The sequence below is a fragment of the Amblyomma mixtum genome, chromosome 8, assembly GCF_055824585.1.
Source record: "Amblyomma mixtum isolate Tamu chromosome 8, ASM5582458v1, whole genome shotgun sequence".
Lineage (NCBI taxonomy): Eukaryota > Metazoa > Arthropoda > Arachnida > Ixodida > Ixodidae > Amblyomma > Amblyomma mixtum.
In genome coordinates, this window is record NC_143019.1 from 114,052,436 (window position 1) to 114,071,227 (window position 18,792).

The 18,792-nt window shown below is 47.8% G+C and overlaps 1 protein-coding gene across 1 annotated transcript; it reads right to left on the bottom strand.

The window, feature by feature from the left end:
• Positions 1-1,487: 1,487 nt before the first annotated feature.
• On the bottom strand, positions 1,488-12,557 carry LOC149334006 (neprilysin-4-like). The gene is made up of 4 exons (XM_089556169.1): positions 11,706-12,557; positions 7,808-8,239; positions 4,280-4,465; positions 1,488-1,676 (listed from the first exon to the last, which is right to left on the bottom strand). The coding sequence occupies exons 1-4, from the start codon at positions 12,555-12,557 to the stop codon at positions 1,488-1,490; spliced, it is 1,659 nt and encodes a 552-aa protein (XP_089412295.1).
• Positions 12,558-18,792: the final 6,235 nt, after the last annotated feature.

Consider the following 18,792-nt stretch of genomic DNA (forward strand, 5'->3'; position numbering starts at 1 on the left):
GTGTTCGTCTGGTTGTTGAAATAAACACTTCACAGCTTCCATGATAAGCTTGTGACACCACTGGTGACGCAGACAGTCCATCAACTTTTCTTTGATTCTTTCCTATCAGCTCTTTCCTATCGCAGGAACTCCAAATTGAAGAAATGAGGTCGGCTAACATAAAAAGGAGGTTCTTCACCACAGGACGCGACTGAGTGATGATGGTTACCGAAGGCGAAGCCTTCCAATCAGTATCCTCCCAATCCTAATCCTGTGGATACAAGCTAGACAGGAGTGAGCTGTAAAGAAACTTGGAGTGGTGAAGAAACTATGCACAGGTGAAGGAATTTCGCACTCCTGGCGCGGGCCCGCAGAAATATGCACTCTGTATTCCGTTCAAAGTAGAACTCATTATTGTATGTAGCTTCAAATTTCTAGAAAACTCATGCGCCTGTCAAAGCCATACTTCAATTGATTACTGAGAACTTAGTAGCCAGTTTCAAATTTTATCCTGTAGCACTGATGCAAGAGGATGTGATTCAGCAAATACTGTCAAGGACACAGCGGCCCTTGGAATTATACCACACTTCAAATGATCACTGAGAACTGAGTAGCCAGTTTCAAATTTTATCCTGTAGCACTGATGCAAGAGGATGTGATTCAGCAAATACTGTCAAGGACACAGCAGCCCTTGGAATTATACCAGCTGAATTAAAGGAGACAGCGCAAGTAAAGCGCCCGTAGTGCAGCAGCAGGAAGCGGTATTCGCCTGCCACCAATCAAAATGGAAATCTGCAATAATGTTCAGTTCTTCGCACACCAGGGTGCTTGCTCAACTCCTGGAACAGGGAGTGAAAGGCGATATACAAAAGTGACTATATACAAAAGAAACTATACACAAAAGCGACGCACGCGTGTTCGCCTCAGGCATATCATCACCGCTAAAACACAGCACACTGCTTGACATTAGATACATTTTGCCTGAAGGCGAAGCCATGAAGCGGTCCCGTAACAAAAAACAAAGCACAGTTCAATGGAGGAGAGTGATGCACCACGAAACGAAATATAGTTCAGCGTATTTTGCCACTTGCGCAACGTAGCTTGTTCTATGCGAAAATGGTTGGCGGTAATAAATACAAATGGTTAGCGGTAATAAATACAAATGGTTGGCGGTAATAAATACAAACAACTCAAGATATGTGGGAACCGATTGTGGTAACCAACTACAAATAATTCAAGAGTGCACCTTAAATAAAATTAACCGTCGCTGAGGAAAAGCAACTTTGGCTTCCAAGTTAGAATTGCACCGGCACTACTTTCTTCAAGAAACATTCCTTGCTCCAGAGGCGTCTCTTAAAGATCCTTGCTGTAAATAAACCAGTTCAAAGAAAATTCCCAGACGGAATAAAACAATCTTCACGCCGCTGTATAAATCGCCTGACGTAATTAACGAGGCACAATGCGGCAAGAACTGAGGAAACCGTCCAGGGCGACGAAGGAGTCGGGTGTCAGTCGAAGAAGGTGCACTTTTTCTGCGGGTTCATGTTGGATCCCAGGGGACACCGGAAAGTTCTGGCGAAGGGCGCAAAGTTCGCCATCGCCTTGTTGCAGTCACCGCCGTAGAGGTTGTCGGCGGCCGTCGCCGCGCAGCTGGGGAGGCAGGCGGTGATGAAGAACACCTTCTCTTCAGTCAGCTCCTGCGATAGACAGGTCCATTGTAATTCAGTTTACGCTTACAAAATGGCAACCGCAGCCACCTCTCTCGCTTGACCCAACGCCAAGCTAGTTATCTATTAGAGGTCATGTATTGGAGAATGCTCTGTGCGTACGTATATATTTTTATTCCAGCAACCGCTCAACTAATACTTGCTTGGGGCTAGTTGGTTCATGCTTGAAGATGTAATGAAAACGACGAGACGTACGAGGACATAATTAGAACACACAGGACAGTACCAGCCGACAGGACAGGTCTTCGTTACGTCTTCAAGCAATCGCAAGTAACCAGGGACGTATAAGAGTTCAGAGATGGCTATTGGTTACATTCCTTCAGACGTCAGGCAGGTGCCATGGCCGCGGCCACTGAGCCGCGTAGCTCAGTCGTGTCAGGAAGCTCCGCCCCCGGAGGTGGGGCCGGCGCAAGAGCGCCGACCTTCCAGCGTGAAAAAGGGACGAGAGGAGAGGGAAAGGCGCCAAGACGCTGAAATTCGAAACTTGACTGCAGATAACTGAACTTCTACAAAGTGCATTAAAAAAATTCTTGCTGGATAACATTTGTGAAGCGGCGTGCTGTAGCATCACAGGCATACAGCAACTTTATTACAGCCCTTTCACAGCCCCTCTACCGGTAGGCTGCAAAAAATAGAAGTGCTATTAAAATTAACTACTTAGGGAAGGTAGTGACGCAGATGCGATCATGAAAAGAGAAATTACCAGGAGAATACTAATGCGGTAGAATACATCTGGCAGGTACTGTCACATGAGTAGAAACTTAACACTATTCATCAGAAGAGTACGCACTATACAACGGTACAAGATTCATCAGAACAGTAGGATACGAGTCAAGCACGCAGGGGCGAACACCTTAAAAAGGCCCTTCAAGTAAATGCTTCCAGCGATTGTCATGACGTCGCCCTTAATCCGATTTCACTCTCCAGCCTTCCCAAACGTATGCGCTACTTAGGTAATACAACAGGACAGAATGAGACAGAATTACATACACTTCCGCGTGTGTCGTATGTCATTGTGTGATTTTGTGTTTTCTAATTAGTGCATGCATTTGGGAATATGATTGGTCAAATGGCCTCAGTGTTAGCATTGTCAGCACTCCCCAGTCACCTGTGATTTCATGCCGGCGATCAACCGCGATATCGTGATAGTCGGTGGACGCCAATGGTTGAGGGCCTCCTTTGAGGGCGATTTGCCGCTGCGTTCTTCAGTTGTATGCGACTACTAGCTGTCTATCGCGAGCACTCACCTATGAGGGAGAAAAAAGGGGGGCTAACGAAAAGGTTTGGAATTAAGTTGAGGACAGTGCAGCGAGCTATGGAACGGGAAATGGTACGCTCTACGTTAAGAGACACGAAGAGAACAAAGCAGGTGAAGAAAAAAATGTGAGTCAATGAGATCCTAGCTGAGATTCAGAAGAAATGGGCTCGGGCATGACATATGGTGTAATGCGCGGACCGATGGCCGAGGGCGGATGACCGGTGGTCTTTTAGGGTAACGAAGTGGACTTCAAGATAAGGCACACGTAGCACACGGCAGCAGAGGGTCAGGTGGGCGAATGAGATTAGGAAGGTTGTGGAGATAAGGTGGACACAGCTGGCGCAGATGTAGGTCACCGGAATAGGGCTTTGTATTGCAGTGGACGTAATGAGGCTGGTGGTGGTTGGTATATTGGGGTGTAATGTCCCAAAGAAACTCAGGCTATGAGGCACGCCGAGGTTAAGGGCTCCAGAAATTTCAACCACCCGGGGTTCTTTAATGTGCACTAACATCGCACAGTACACAGGCCTCTAGCATTTCGCCTCCACCGCGGCCAGGATCGATAAAGCTGGTCGTGATAATCTTCACTGGACTATAACGACATCTCCAGGTGCTTAACGGTGACCACTCAGCGACTGAGCGGTAGCCAGAATTTTCTGAAATGTTGCACCGAACTTCTCTTATATTTATGTTTTGATTTTTGCTGTTCTCCCAGAATGATACTTTTTAGTTTTTCCAGCACACAGGGAAGTTCATTTTATTACTGGTTAGCGTTCCTATATGCAGCGTTTTTGCTTGCAAAGCACACTTAAGTTTTAGTTTTTCCTGAAGCCTTCTAGTGGCACCATGAACCGAAAAATAATTCATTGTAAAGTTGGCTTCTCGAAGTTGACCCAGCGGTTAACCCCCCGCGAAGTTAACCCAGGCAACCCAGCGGTTCGTCGACCTATTGCTTGGAAGAGCAGAATCCCCATTACCGTCACTGCGCGCTATGTTCTGATTACTTATTGTGTAATATAATCTGACACACCTCCAACCAAAACTTTTTTTGATAGAAACCTAACGTTTCGATGACGCCTTGGCTAATTCAGGGGTGACTCGGGGCTGTGGCTAGCATCTTTAAAATACCTAGCGGGACGTTTCCAAAGCCCCCAATCCCCCCTGAAAAAGGAGCCGAGAAGGCTTTGAAACGCTGGGTTTCAACATAAAAAAGTTTTGGTCCAAGACATCTCGGATCTCTTATAAGTTATCAAACCCAACCAGACAGGCAGTTCTGACGAATTGTTTGGTTTTCACTTTCTATGATGTCGCGTACATCGGACAGTTGGACGTCTTTTTCGTTGAGGTCTCCCTTGAATGCGGCGAACGCCACCTCCATCGCAGGAACCTCTGGGAAGATGCTGGTGTTGTTCGTGGCCAAACAGCCGAGCACTCGTTCCTCGAAAACTGGCTTCACAGCATCGCTCAGCCACGAGGAGACGAAGTTGCCCCTGTGGTCCACCTGCGCGAGGAATTTGGATGGACTCTGTGCGCGTGTGTCTGACATAACGTTATTACATGTAAAACACATAAACGACGTTGCCCTTCAGGCTTTCATTTGCCTGCACGACTAGAATGAGTGATAAAATAAGGCAGTCAGGTTCGAAATATGGCGTTTAACGTCCCAAAGCGACTCAGGTTATCAGCAACGCTGTAGTGAAGGGCTCCGGAAATTTCAAACAGCCGGGGTTCTTTAACATGCCCTGATATCGCACAGTACACGGCATCTAGAATTTTCCCTCCACCGAAATTCGACCGCCGCGGCCAGGATCAAACCGGCGTCTTTCGGTTCATCAGCCGAGCGCCATAACCACTGAGCCATCGCGGCGGCAAAATAAGGCAGTTAGGTTCACTTTCTCAGATAACTCTTATTATTAGACCATTGTAGAGAGAGGTTGGGAAGATGGTTTTGATAATCGCAACAAGGAACAAGGGAGGGAAAACCTCATGGTGTTTGCCAACCTTTCGACAAAAGTTCTTGTCTTAGTGTTACGAAGTTAACGAGTGAGTTGCTGATGTAACATTCACAGATGACCGGCCTGATCTTGAGACGCGGTGCAAAAATTCAGGACGAGGTCTTTTTAATAAATTATTTGCAGATTTTCCCGACATAAAGCCCCATGACGGCATCCATAGCATCACTCGCCCAAGAGCCCCATTTACTCTACTCGAATACGTACTTCTATACAAGCACATTCTTTTATTTTTCTTTCCAACAGGAACCGACCGGAATAGCCGGCCTGCCAACGCCATACCTTACGATAGCACTGTCGTTCAAAAGACACCACAATAATCATGCCTCAATTTTGAAGGGTTTTTCTTTATTTCGACGTCGTTGGCGCAGTCCAATGTACGGTTTGGGAGTTTTTTTTAAAGACTTGTTTCCCATTTTCAAACTAAAACATTTTATCGATGCACAGTGAAACGGCCAGCGTTTCGCAGAGACCCACCATGAGAACAAAAGAATGTCTAGATTTCAACGCCTGCAGTGATAACTGAGCAGTTCCAGTTTGCCAAGGATTGCGCACCAGGCATTATCGGTGGAAATTACAAGCATTTGTCACAAGCATCTTTGAGCGTTGGTCACCGGTTAAAGGTACTATTTGGGACAGAATTCTCCAGAACGCAATAGCGTCACTGGAAGGGTACAGCTTTGTTATTAACCGGAAGTACTAGACCACGTTTATAGGGATGACACTAGGACCAGCGAGCTTTAATGTGTGATAGTGAAATGGGGTGACTAAAACATGCGACACCTATGCTCCAAAATGGCTTATGGCGCGTACCGGGACTTCTGTCCCCTCAAGGCGCGGTCCTATCTCCCCTCCTCATCAATTTGTCAATGCTTCATCTTCCCTCCAAATTGTCTTCGCTGCCCGGGATACATCACGCTCTTTATGCGGATGACATTACAATCTGGGCCACGCAAGGTAACCTGGGCCACATGGAGTCCTGCATGCAAGCAGCGGCGACCCTAGTCGACGACTACGCGGCCTACTGCGGACTCCAATGCGCCCCAGCTAAATCAGAATTTGTGCACTTACGTCCCTCCCCTCGGGACACAACACCGCTTCGCATCAGTCTCCCCTCGGGACCGATCCGGGAGGCCAAGGAGATCCGCGTCCTTGGCCTCTTCATACACCACCAACGCAGAGTCGACACCACCCTAGCCAAACTTCGCACGGTAGGAGACCAGGTGGGCCGAATGGTCCGCCGGGTCTCCAACAAGCGGGGCGGATTACGAAGCAAGGATGCACTGCGGATTGCCCATGCTTTCGTAACGAGTAGAATCCTCTACTCAACTCCCTACTTGCACCTGCGCAAACACGATGATGACCAACTGGAGGTCATCCTGCGGAAAGTCATCAAGAGGGCTGTCGATCTCCCGGTCACCACGTCCAACCAGAGACTTCTGGCCTTGGGCGTGGTGAACACATTCCGGGAGCTTCGAGAAGCCCACTTAGTCAACCAATACACGCGTCTTGCACAGACCACGTCCGGTCGCCGCCTCTTGGACCGGCTACACATCAAACACGACTGCGCACATTCAGGAAAGGGAGAGAGTGCCAGAACCCTGGAGACGCGCTCTCCGGATCCGAGCCCTTCCCCGCAACATGTCCAGAGAAGACCATAGCGGTCGTCGCCAGGCGCGCGCGGAAGCGTTGGCGCGATACTATGGTAACCAAGAACATGTGTATTACGCAGACGTTGCCGGCCCACACCACGGGGGGTGGTACACGGCCGCAGTCGTACAAAACACAAACACAGTTAACGGGCTCACTTTCAAAGCCTACAGCGCAACACACGCGGAGGAGATTGCCATTGCTCTGGCTCTCTCGAATCCCAAGTCAAAACACATCATCACCGACTCGCGAGGGGCCTGTAGGAACTACGAGTTCGGCTGGGCTCCCCCGCTTGCCTGGCGCATACTGGAATATAGCTGTCGATCTGAAGATCCAACTCCACGCAACCTGATTTGGGCCCCCGGTCACCAGGGACTCCAGGGAAACGAACAGGCCGATCAGGCCGCCCGCGCACTCTCTTCCCGGGCTATCTCCCTGTCCTTGGAAGGGTACTCCCAATCGGACAATCTGGCCGTTACATTCAAACAAATCACCGATTACTACAAGGAGGAGCACCGGCGCTACCCGGCTCCTTGTAAGGGTCTGGATCGCGCTGACGAGCGCCTCCTCATCAAAATTCTTACTAACACTGTACTGTGCCCGGCGGTGCTTAAACATTTTAATACATTCTTTGATGGCGCGTGCCAGTTCTGTGGGGAGGTGTCTGACACCTTCCACATGGTTTGGGCGTGTCAATCTAACCCATCTATCCCCCCCCCCCAACCCCAACCCCACCAGAGAGGACTGGGAGGCGGCCCTGCTCGGCTGTCAAGATCTAAAGAGCCAAAAGGCCTTGGTTCAACGGACGCGGGCGGCGTTGCTTGCCAATGGGGCCCCGGAATACGGGCTCCACCTAGTACTGTGAGGGGAAAGGGCCAATAGGGTCCTACCTCAATCACCTTTCTGTAAAAAATTTAATTGCCCATAGATGTTTTTCACCACCACCACCACCCCGATAATACAATACTGCTGTTACCTGCCCGTGAGTAAGCTTCTCTACTCATGAGGGAGAGGCGTCACGCTTATCTAAGGGAAGTTTATTTTTCTCGATTAGACCGTTATGCATCGTTTTCATTAAAACGTTTTTCTTCGCATCCCCCCCCCCCACACACACACACAGAGCTTCGACCTTTGGCCTGTGTTGCCCTAAACAGGAATTTTCAGGCATGACTGGCCCTCACCTTGACACCCTCTGGGTCCACTGCACCAACCAGCTCCATGGCGTAGAAGTAACCCAGGCCGCCGTACAGCATCGCCTTCGTGCCGTCCTTGTAGTAGAGCGGCGGCAGGAGTGCCCCCAGGGATAGCGAAACCTCGTTCAGCACGTGCAGGTACTCGACGTAGGGCTCTGCGATGCTGTCGCGGATTCGCAGCTCTTGCAAGCCGAGCTCGGAGCCGACGAGACGGCGCAAGCTGCGTCGGGTCTGGATCCAAAAATCGGCGAACGAGCCGGCGGCTTCGGTGAAGTTGGCGTAATACTCTTCGAGGCCTTTCGCCGTGAGAAATTTCTCCGCTGGCCACAGGACAGTGCGGACGTCCTTCAGTTTTTCGACGGCCACGTCCCTGGTGGTGTTGTCCAGCCAGGACGCAGCCGCGGTTTTCTCGACGACCGCCTGCGCAAAAGGTGGCGTTCTCAGTGTTTGTGCTCTCCTAGCGTAGGCTGCCTGGAGAGCAGCCATTCCGAGTTTTGAAGTTCAAGAAGGTAATGCGCCGACAGCTATCTTTCGACCACCGCTCAAGTTGACAAAAAACACTCTATTAGAAAGAATATGTATTGCGTTGGGTTTAATGCCACATAGGCATCTGAGGCCATCATGCGCCAAATACAAGGTAACAAGAAATCTGTGAGATTTAATAAAAACGTGGAAAGTGATCAGTGGTGTAAACGGCCTAAAAGGTTTAACTACCTAGTAATAACAGACAAAACGAGATTTAAGAATGGCTAATGGTAAAAGCTTTAAAAAAGGGTAAGGCAGCCTCAGCAGCCATCCTTGGCTGGGCAATGACGTCGAGGATCCTCTATTAGAAAGGAGTTCGAGGTTCTTCTCGAAACAGCAGCAGGTTCCAGATACAAGCAAGAGCTCCGAAACACGCGCTTTCATGCACATCGTCAACGAGTGAACCGAGATACAATCTTGTGGTCCCCCATGCATTCTGTGGAGTAAAGCGGGTACGTTCGAGAAATGACCAAAAATACCTGAGAAGTACTACACGCGCGCACCATAACAATTTAGCTGCCTCATTAAAGTGGACTATCCCCCAGCGCAGGTCATCACGCAGCACGTAAGGCGCGATTGTAGCGGCTTTCATTCACGCGCACGTGCTCGGCGGTTAGGTTGCGGCATAAAGTTGAGATATGCAGTTGAATTGTTGTGCACACGCATTCCAGCGAGAAAGGCGTTGGACCAGCTGATGCGCCTTCGTTTGAAATTATGCGCGCATTCTCTGACAGCAGTATACGGCCTAGGGCAGCAGCCCTCAGTGGCACTGAAGGGATGGTGATTCTTTTCCGCTTACAGCTGGCAGAAAAAAAAAAAATAAAGAGGGAAGAAATCGCAAGGACCAAAGTATTCCGTGAGCGCGGCGTGCAGGTTGATGAGCCAGTACGCGTGTGATATTGCGGTCAAATCAGGTGCCAAATGAAATTCTTTAGAAGTGCAACGGCTGGTCCCATGATGTTGACGATGTTTCGAAACTTACGTTGCGCTTCACCACGAAAGGCATCTAAGGCCACATGCTCGCACCGTTGTTGCCGGCGTATTTAGATGTGTGAGCGCAATCACCTGCTATGCCGTCTGCGGCTGCCTTTGAAAACATGACGGCGCTTCATGCCCGAAATTAATGCACAAAAATTGTGGACATTTAAAAACTGTACCATACTGGCGTAGAAATATTGAAGGTGATAGTTTATGGGTTTTTAACGACCCAGAGCGACTTATGGTGTGAGGCACGCCGTAGTGAACGGCTGCTGAAATTCCGACCACCCGAGGTTTTGTAACGTGCATTGACATCGCACAGTACACGGGCCTCTACACTTTCGCCTCCATCAAAATCCGACCGCCGCGGCCGGGATCGAACCCGCGTCTTTCGGGTCAGCAGCCGAGCACCATCTAGAAAAATCATTTTTTATAGTAGAAATATGCAAGCCTGTCGACAGGAGATCTAAGGATATATTGATTGTTGTAGTGAAAGCTTGGAATATATGAAATAATTGGCTCTTAGTCTTTTTCCCGTTCAAAAATGCTTTTGTCCAGAACTGTTGGTTACGGTTCCGCACCCAAGCAGCCTATTCCTTACGCACACGCATACATGTATAACAGATATCTGCCTTCAGAGGGGCCGCTGCAGCTACCAACGCGGCCTAAAGGCTGGTTACGGTCGCAGCCCACCCACGTTACCGCGATGAGACTTACTGCTGGCAGCTGCCCGAGCCATACAAACCGAAGAGACCAGGTAACTACGACCGCAGCTTAATTACAGCAGCCGTGTAGAGAATATGCGTTTTCAGCGTTTCTAGGGACTACGCTTGGAGGCGGTGTTCCGTTTTGCACACGGAATGCGAGCATCGGGAGCCCACGCCACAGAACCAAATGGATCACTTTTTGCTTTTTACGTTGTTTTGCAGGTTCGAACCCCGGACCAGAACAATATTTTTTTAAAGGATGAGTTTCTGAGAAAGCTCTATGTACATTTCCTTTGTAGCCGTATGGCTGCGCCTGGGTGGATTCCAGTGAGTAATTACTCCCTTATTACAAATCCATTCCGCCTTGGGGGATTCACCCGAACATATGACCAAAGTAAATAGCAGGCCCTGTCCACTGCTGCCCAGAAAAATCCTGATAGGCTGGCAACCAGTGCCGCCATCAGTAATCTCACTGGAGATTAAAATCCCATTTGGTGTCATCACCAGCCTGGCGGTGACGTCAGCAGACCGGGGAATGCCCATTGGCTGGAAGGAAGTGGTGTCATCGGACTAGGTTCGTAACTGTGGGAGGTGGTGCGCAGGAAGAGCTCGGGAAAAGCATCTCACAATTCCACCAGCCACTTCCGGCAAAGGCACCAACAGCCTCATAAGCTATCGCACTCTATAGACATAACAGAATTAGACGTCCCGGGGTATTTTTTCTATTCTCTGATAGGAGGACCCGCTCAGCTTTCTCGTATCCTGGTTTTAAACAAAATGAAGGCAAAATTAGACGAAAAACAGTAGAGATAATCAGGAAAACGTTACAGGGCAGGTGTAAACTAGAGCGGAAAATAACATAAACCGTCACGAAAATGAAATTAAGAAAGCTTGCAATGGAACAAGAGAGCTTAACTAGAAGGTTAGAAAAAAACAGTGGGAAATAAAAAAAACAACTTAAACTTAAAAACAACGGCGACACAAATTGCCTGAGATGCTTAAGAATTGACTACGTCGTTCTATACGATCAATGGTTCTCTCAGGATCAGAGAGAGAGTTGAGTATTTCTTTTTTCGTTTAATATGCTACAAGGACATGTTCACTAATGCGATGCTCAAAACATACAGGCAAGGTATCTACCAGCCGCCCCGATTCTGTAGAGATGCTTGTCAAATGCCCCCATCCATCCGTCCATACAGTTTTGGAACTGGAACCAGGTACACCGTGATAGCAACCTCAGCGTATCACGCATTATTTTTCAAATAACCAACCTCAATAAGCAAGCAGTCTACATGCTCACAGCACACTGGGACATCCTAGGCTTGATGTATAAACTGCTTGTTTTGAGTAATGTGTATTTTGCGAGATAAGTTATGTATGGCAGTTGTGTGTCGTAAATAGACTGTTCGAGTGTATGTTGTGAGATGTTCTAAAGAATGATGTATAAGTTCTGCGGGGGGGGGGGGGGGGGGGAGATAAATAATTATATATCAGAGATGAGTACTACACAACAGACCCTGATGTATACGCTGCGAGATATTCCTACGCGCATAAAATCTACACTGTTTTTTTTTTCCGCGGGGAGAGTCTCAAGATTTGTAATGCATAAATATACCCAAAAAATTCCGTAATTCTACATATGCTGGTCGAAGTTTCCGGGAAGCACGCACGCCTACCTCCGAAATTCTCGCCAGGTGGCTGTCGATGCGCCGGCGCTCCTCCTCGGGGAAGTAGGCAACCGTGGCCATGGCGGACACCAGAAGCCTGTAGCTGGCCTCGACCTGGCCCGCGCAGAACATGGGTCGCTGCATTTGGGCTCGGTGTTTGCTGCCGTGCATGATGAGCAGAACGGCCGCGGGGTTGGCCACAGCCGCGTATCCCTGCAGAAAGAGCCACGCCAGGTGGCGACGCACGGCGTGGTCGCTGACAGTGTAGAAAATGTGCACGACCACCTTGAGCAGGGCCATGTCGCTTAGCAACATCAAGTCGTCCATCGTGACGGGCGGCTGGATCTGCATCATCGTGTCGATGGAATCTTTGATGTAGTGCGCTGTGGAGGCGTCCGTGTGTTTCTCCAGGTCGCGGAGCGGGATCAAGGCAGGAACGCGGGCCTTCCAAGCCGACGACGAGAGGAGATCGAAGATGTCTTTGACAGCGTTGTAGTCCACCGCTATCCTCTCAAGGGGCGGCACTTGGCTCATGTTCCTGTTGAAAAGTTTGTAGATATCATTGTAGACTTTCACGAAGTACGTCCTCGGTATTTGTCTGAACAATGTCCTCCACTGCAGTATGAGGTTGTTCGGAGTGATGAAGATGCGTCGCTTCGGGTAGTCGTCCACTGCGCTCGGAAGAAGTAGCTTGAACGAGAACCAAAGGTCCACGTTCCAGTTGAAGGCGAGGTCGATTAGAACTTCCAGCGGGCCGAGCTTATCCGCCGGATCCTCGGGCCAAATAAGCCCGTGTTGGCGCATAAACTCTTTAACGATGCCCACTTGCGATCCCGTCTGCGTCATGCAGCTGTTGAACATCGCCGCCGCTTTCCTGCCCGCGGGAAGCACGTCCAGGCTCCGGTCCAGCGTGTCACGCAGCTTCTTGAGCCACGCCATCACCATGTCCATCAGCGCAGAGCGGGACAGCTCGGAGAACTCCTTGCGAGGCATCCAGCGGCCGCAGACGTAAGCAGCGAAATCGTCGCAGGGATTCACACTTGTGTCCAGCTGGCTCTCGATGAGGCCCCTGCGATCAAAGCAACGCGTCAGCGCAATGCACGACATAGTTTAGGGTCCCATCCAGCGAAGAACCCAGCGTCGTAGTAGTGGGCGTTGTGTTGAGAAAATTGGCATTAGGTAAGGGGGTCGTGATGTGCAACCACACGACCTCAAGCTGGTAATCCAAACACCCCACGACGATCACACAGTACAAAAAAGATTACGTCACTACACAATTCCTCATTGGTCCACAGCTTCGTGCAGTCATTCCATCATCATTAAGTGTTGCCTCCGAATAAAGAAAACAACTGCGCTGACAAGAAAAATTGTAATGCCGGGATTCGAACCGTTGCCCCCTTGGTGGTGAGCCGGGCGCTCTGCCCGTCGACCACTGAAGAATGGTAATTCGACTAAATTATGGGGAGGCTTTGAATCTATCAAGGTAAATAATCAAATTAATAAATAACAACAAACATAGCAATAAATATCACATGAGATAAATAATAGAATAAAATTAAATTAAGTAACGAACAGCGTTCGTGTCTCCTAAGTGACGTGTAGAAAACCTCAGGAAAGTGTACAATCTGACAAGAAAAATGGGACACCCCTTTTGGAGAAGGGGCAAAACTAAGCATTTGATTAACAATGCCGGTAAACCGGAGCACTTGCATGAGCACAGATAAGCTTGGCTCTCACAGATTATGAATTTGAATTGCAACAAAAGTTGGTTTCACTATGCAGTGTTAGTTTTTGCTGTATGTTTGTAAACATTTTGCTTCCCTTCCTTGTACTAATGTGATTATAATAATGTCTTCTGTGACGAAGCCGATTCGGATGGCATCAAGCTTGAGAGCCTTCATTGTTTCATTTTCTATATTTGGGCTTGAACGCGAACAAACAGTAAATGTGAAAAAACCAATTACAACTTGAGTCAGGTACCTCTGCTTTATTTATGGCTAGCGCAGAAAGGGTGGACAATGTGTGATGCCCGCGGCTGCGAAGTAAATATACGTAACCCGAGGAGGTGGCTATGCAAGCTCCTCGCCGCAGAGCGATGGCTGCACGCTTCCAGAGACCCGAAATTATTAGCGCTGCAGCGGCAAGGGCAATTCCATTTTTGCGCACATCACGGTTGATACTTGGTGCGCGGCAGCCCACTGAAATTTCGCACCTATATATATATATATATATATATATATATATATATATATATATACACACAACAGTGACACAATTTTGTGTGTATTCATGTCACCTGTGCGTGTGTGTGTGTTTATATTTTTGTTTCTTTCGGCCATCACAGTGCCATTTTCTGTATTCTTTTTTCACTCCTGTAATGGAGAAGCCTTTCCATGTGGTCCTCATATGCGAACCTCATCTGGTCTTGGGGGCTCACGTGCTACCGTGTGGAGACACTTAGCGCAGCCGCAACTTGTTCTTCCTCGTGCTACCTTCTGAAGTCCCGCGGGGCCACACAGACGCGGCTAGAAGCAATACCGACGCACACAATTGCCAGGCACTTCCCTTCGTTTGTTAGCCACCCCCACGCTTTTTTTTCCTAACTAGTCGCGTGCCCTTCCAGGCCGCCTCCCTCTTTCACCTCTTTCAAGCGGCGCCTTTGCTGGCGCAATTTGACGTTTGGGTTTCGTGTCTCGGCTGTGTTCCTCTTTCCCCTTTGATTTTTTCTCATTCCTTTCATTTTTATCTTTTTTTTCTTTTCCAGTTATTTTTCTTTTTCAAGCCCTCTGTGTGCCACGTTCGCTGCTATAAGAAGACGCGTCCATGCACTGTATGATCATTCTTGAAAACGAAACGTCGGAACGTTGAATAAATCTGTTAAGTTCTTCAATGTAACTTCCCCAATTCATAATATATATATATATATATATATATATATACACGGGTGTGCGCATGCATATATTGAACGATAAATAGTTACACTATCAGTTTATCACTATAAATTTATTTCAGACTATCAATTATGTGTGTATGTATATATATGCACAATTTTTACTCTATATTGCAACGCAACAATTGAGCGCCAGAGCAACACGTGGCGAACGAACACATAATGATGATTGCCTACTGCTGTGCCAGGTGTATGCGCTGTCTGTGTGTACTGTTGTTTAGTATTTTTACAAGAGCTGATTTTTGTTTAATATCTACAGGGTGCATGACTTCGCGTGTTAACCTGTATAGTGAAAATCTTTTTTATGTATGACTTACTTTCCCATGTTTATTGCTTTTTTATTATTTTCTATTTGATTCTATTTGAAGACTACGTGGCTGGACACAACTTGATACACAATGCCTTCTGCATGCACGTTCGCCACCTGTTGCTCTGGCGCTCAATTGTTGCGTTGCCATATAGAGTAAAATTATGTGTATATATACATACGCACATAATTGATATTCTAAAATAAATAGTGATAAACTGATAGTGTAACAATTTTATCCCTCAATATATACATACAAATACACACACACACACACGTGTGTGTGTGTGTGTGTGTGTGTGTGTGTGTGTGTGTGTGTGTGTGTGTGTGTGTGTGTGTGTGTGTGTGTGTGTGTGTGTGTGTGTGTGTGTGTGTGTGTGTGTGTGTGTGTGTGTGTGTGTGTGTGTGTGTGTGTGTGTGTGTGTGTGTGTGTGTGTGTGTGTGTGTGTGTGTGTGTGTGTGTGTGTGTGTGTGTGTGTGTGTGTGTGTGTGTGTGTGTGTGTATTGCGCTTGTACCCTCTTCTGTTAACATCTAGAAAAAAGCCGCACGTGTCACTATGAAAGACTAACAATTCGAATGGTATAGCCTGCGATTTTAAGCGCATTTTATTATATTTACATCAGGTTACAGTGGCTGGTCACGTCAACTAGCGCAGTAGGTGTATTTAACAAGTAAGCTTTGGCTTATTTTGGCCTTCCCTGACGAAGGCCAGGCCCCGCCCGAAACGAGGGAAATAAATAGGTGTTTTCCTTCATGCTGTCCTCTTCTTCTATATCTATTTCCAGATCCGCGAAGACTTTTTGAGACAGATCTGAACGAGACCGCAAAACGGTCGAAACGTCGACAAAATATTGTGACGAAGACGAAGCTGCCAGTGGCGCGGGACGGAGCGCCCGCGCTAGGCCAGCGGCCATTAAATCATCTCATAGCCATGCTTCACCACGTCTCATTCTTCGGCTGGCCGCCGCGTAACAATATCTTTGAGAAATGCCTACTTCACATCCAACCTTTTCACTGCGGAAGCCAATAGAACCTACTTTCGTATATATGAGAAAAGCCAACAGCCACAGAAACCAAGTAAAACAGGGGATTCTTTTTAATTAATTAATTTATTTATTTTGTGCTGTTCGATTTAGAATATTACTGAATATGTTACAGCTTAAAGCTTGGTTTCTGTGGCTGTTGGCTTCTCTCATATTTATACCGAGCCCCTCATTGCCCTTCCCTGGTTTGCTTAATTGCTAAGCGAGGGCCTCGGTTCTGGCAGCCTTGACTCCATAGGAAATGTAAGAGGGTTCTTACACAGCTTCCACCCTCGCCGTTCGATGACGTTCTACGTCACATCAGCGGTAACTCAGGACGTGCTACGTCCGCCGCTTAAGAACGTGCGTGGTGCTGATGAACACTCTCAAGGTTAGGTTACTAGTAAACATAAATACCCCCGAAAGCAGAAGATTTTACAGCCGTCGCCGTAGCTCAGCGGTAGAGCACCGGGACGCGTAATTCGGAGGTCGTGGGTTCGTATCCGACCGGCGGCATGTGGTTGTTCTTTCTTCTGCTTTTCTAATCAACTAGCTTTAAGCTGTAACATATTCAGTAATATTCTAAATCGAACAACAGCACAAAATAAATAAATAAATTATAAAAATGCACTGTTTCCCTTGGTTTCTGTGGCTGTTTGCTTCTCTCATATATACGAAAGTAGGTTCTATTGGCTTCCGCAGTGAAAAGGTTGGATGTGAAGTAGGCATTTCTCAAAGATATTTTGTCGACGTTTCGACCGCGGTGCGGTCTTGTTCAGGTCTCTCTCAAAAAGCTTAAAGCTAGTTGATTAGAAAAGCAGAAGAAAGAACAACCACATGCCGCCGGTCGGATACGAACCCACGACCTCCGAATTACGCGTCCGGTGCTCTACCGCTGAGCTACGGCGACGGCTGTAAAATCTTCTCCTTTCGGGGGTATTTATGTTTACAAGTAACCTAACCTTGAGAGTGTTCATCAGCACCACGCACGTTCTTAAGCGGCGGACGTAGCACGTATTGAGTTACCGCTGATGTGACGTAGAACGTCATCGAACGGAGAGGGTGGAAGCTGTGTAAGAACCCTCTTACGTTTCCTATGGAGTCAAGGCTGCCAGAACCGAGGCCCTCGTTAAGCAATTAAGCAAACAAGGGAAGGGGAATGAGGGGCTCGTTATAAATATGAGAGAAGCCAACAGCCACAGAAACCAAGGGACCGAAGGGATTTTTTTAATTTATTTATTTTGTGCCGTTGTTCGATTTAGAATATTACTGAATATGTTATCGCTTAAAGCTAATTGATTAGAAAAGCAGAAGAAAAATCACATGCCGCCGGTTAGATCCGCACCCACGACCTCCGAATTACGCGTCCGGTGCTCTACCGCTGAGCTACGGCGACGGCTGTCAAATCTTCTGCTTTCGGGGGTATTTATGTTTGCAAATAACCTAACCTTCAGAGTGTTCATATTGTGGGGACGCCCTCGTCCCCTGTGGCTCGGTTTCCCTCTCAACTCGTTCCTTGTGGTTAGCTCCCCCGCAACGCACTCTCCTTGTGTTACTTTAACTAACAGGGAAGGGCGCTCGCGTCGTAGCGACACGAGCACCACGGATGTAGTGTTTGGCTGCTCGCGCGGGGGAAGAGACGGGTGTCTTGTGCTCGGCATTGGAAAAGCGCGCGGACGTGTCGCTCGCGGCTCCGCTCTTCGCCGGTGGGCGCCTCTCGGTCGGAACTTGCTCCCGCCAAACCCGTCCCGTCCGGCCTCGGAGTTTTCCCTTGCCCTAGCGTGGCGAACGTTTGCCCGTAACCGTGCTGGTGAGTCGGACGTCCTCGATTCCTCAGTGTATTTTGTTACTAGCTGGCGTTATTGTTGTCATAGCAATAAATGCCTTGTTTGTGTCAGCCAGTGTGTCGTTCCTTTGTTCCCGCAGAGCAAGGCCCGCCGTGATCGGCGAGCGCTCGGTAGCGTACGCGACCACGGGGTGGGGTCCAGCAGTTTTGAACTGTGTCAACCGCGTTTAAACGGGAAGAACGTGTTTATCTCCAAAATAAAACCCCACAATATATATATATATATATATAGCGGTAAAATAGTTACACTATCAAATTATCACTGTCAATTTATTTTTACACTACCAGCTATTAAGCTTGCACATTTCTTCAGAAAAAATAAGCCATATGATAACGTCGGGCCCAAGACACCAAGGCGGTACTCCTTACGAAAAGAAACGCATATGTACAAACTATGCCACGAAACACGTAAACTACGAAGACCGCCCTATTTTTAAATAACCTAGGAAACAGGGTTAATTTCAGGGCACGCATTTCAAAGAAGTCACTAAGAAGATTCCTGCTGGAGAATGAAATAATAAATACTTAACTGTTTAATTTCTCCTTACGCTGCTTTAACTAGATATGCTTTGTTGCCTTATATGGTTGTCCTTATGTTGCTTTGCTAAAATACAATAATTTAACTTTCTAGTTTCAGCGTGCGCTATGTGTATTAACGTATATTATACGCTTGTTAGTGTTTTTTACAGTTTTCTTTTCTGTTCAATTTGAACGTTTGCTGCCTGTACAAGTTGTCTGGTATATGAATGCTAGTTATGTGTGGAATTCCATCTTCTCTGCCGTTACTGCTCCATAGGGCAGGGGCCCCTGTCAGGCTACGCCTTAGCTCCTGCTTTATTGCGTGTTTGTTACCTGTATAGCAAAGCAATGAATAAACTTCCAAGATTCGAGAAATTCACCATTGCACAAGGTTTTTTTCAATTGTCGGTGTAAAAAAAGCTGGAACACTTCATTGAGCTCCTGGTTTCGA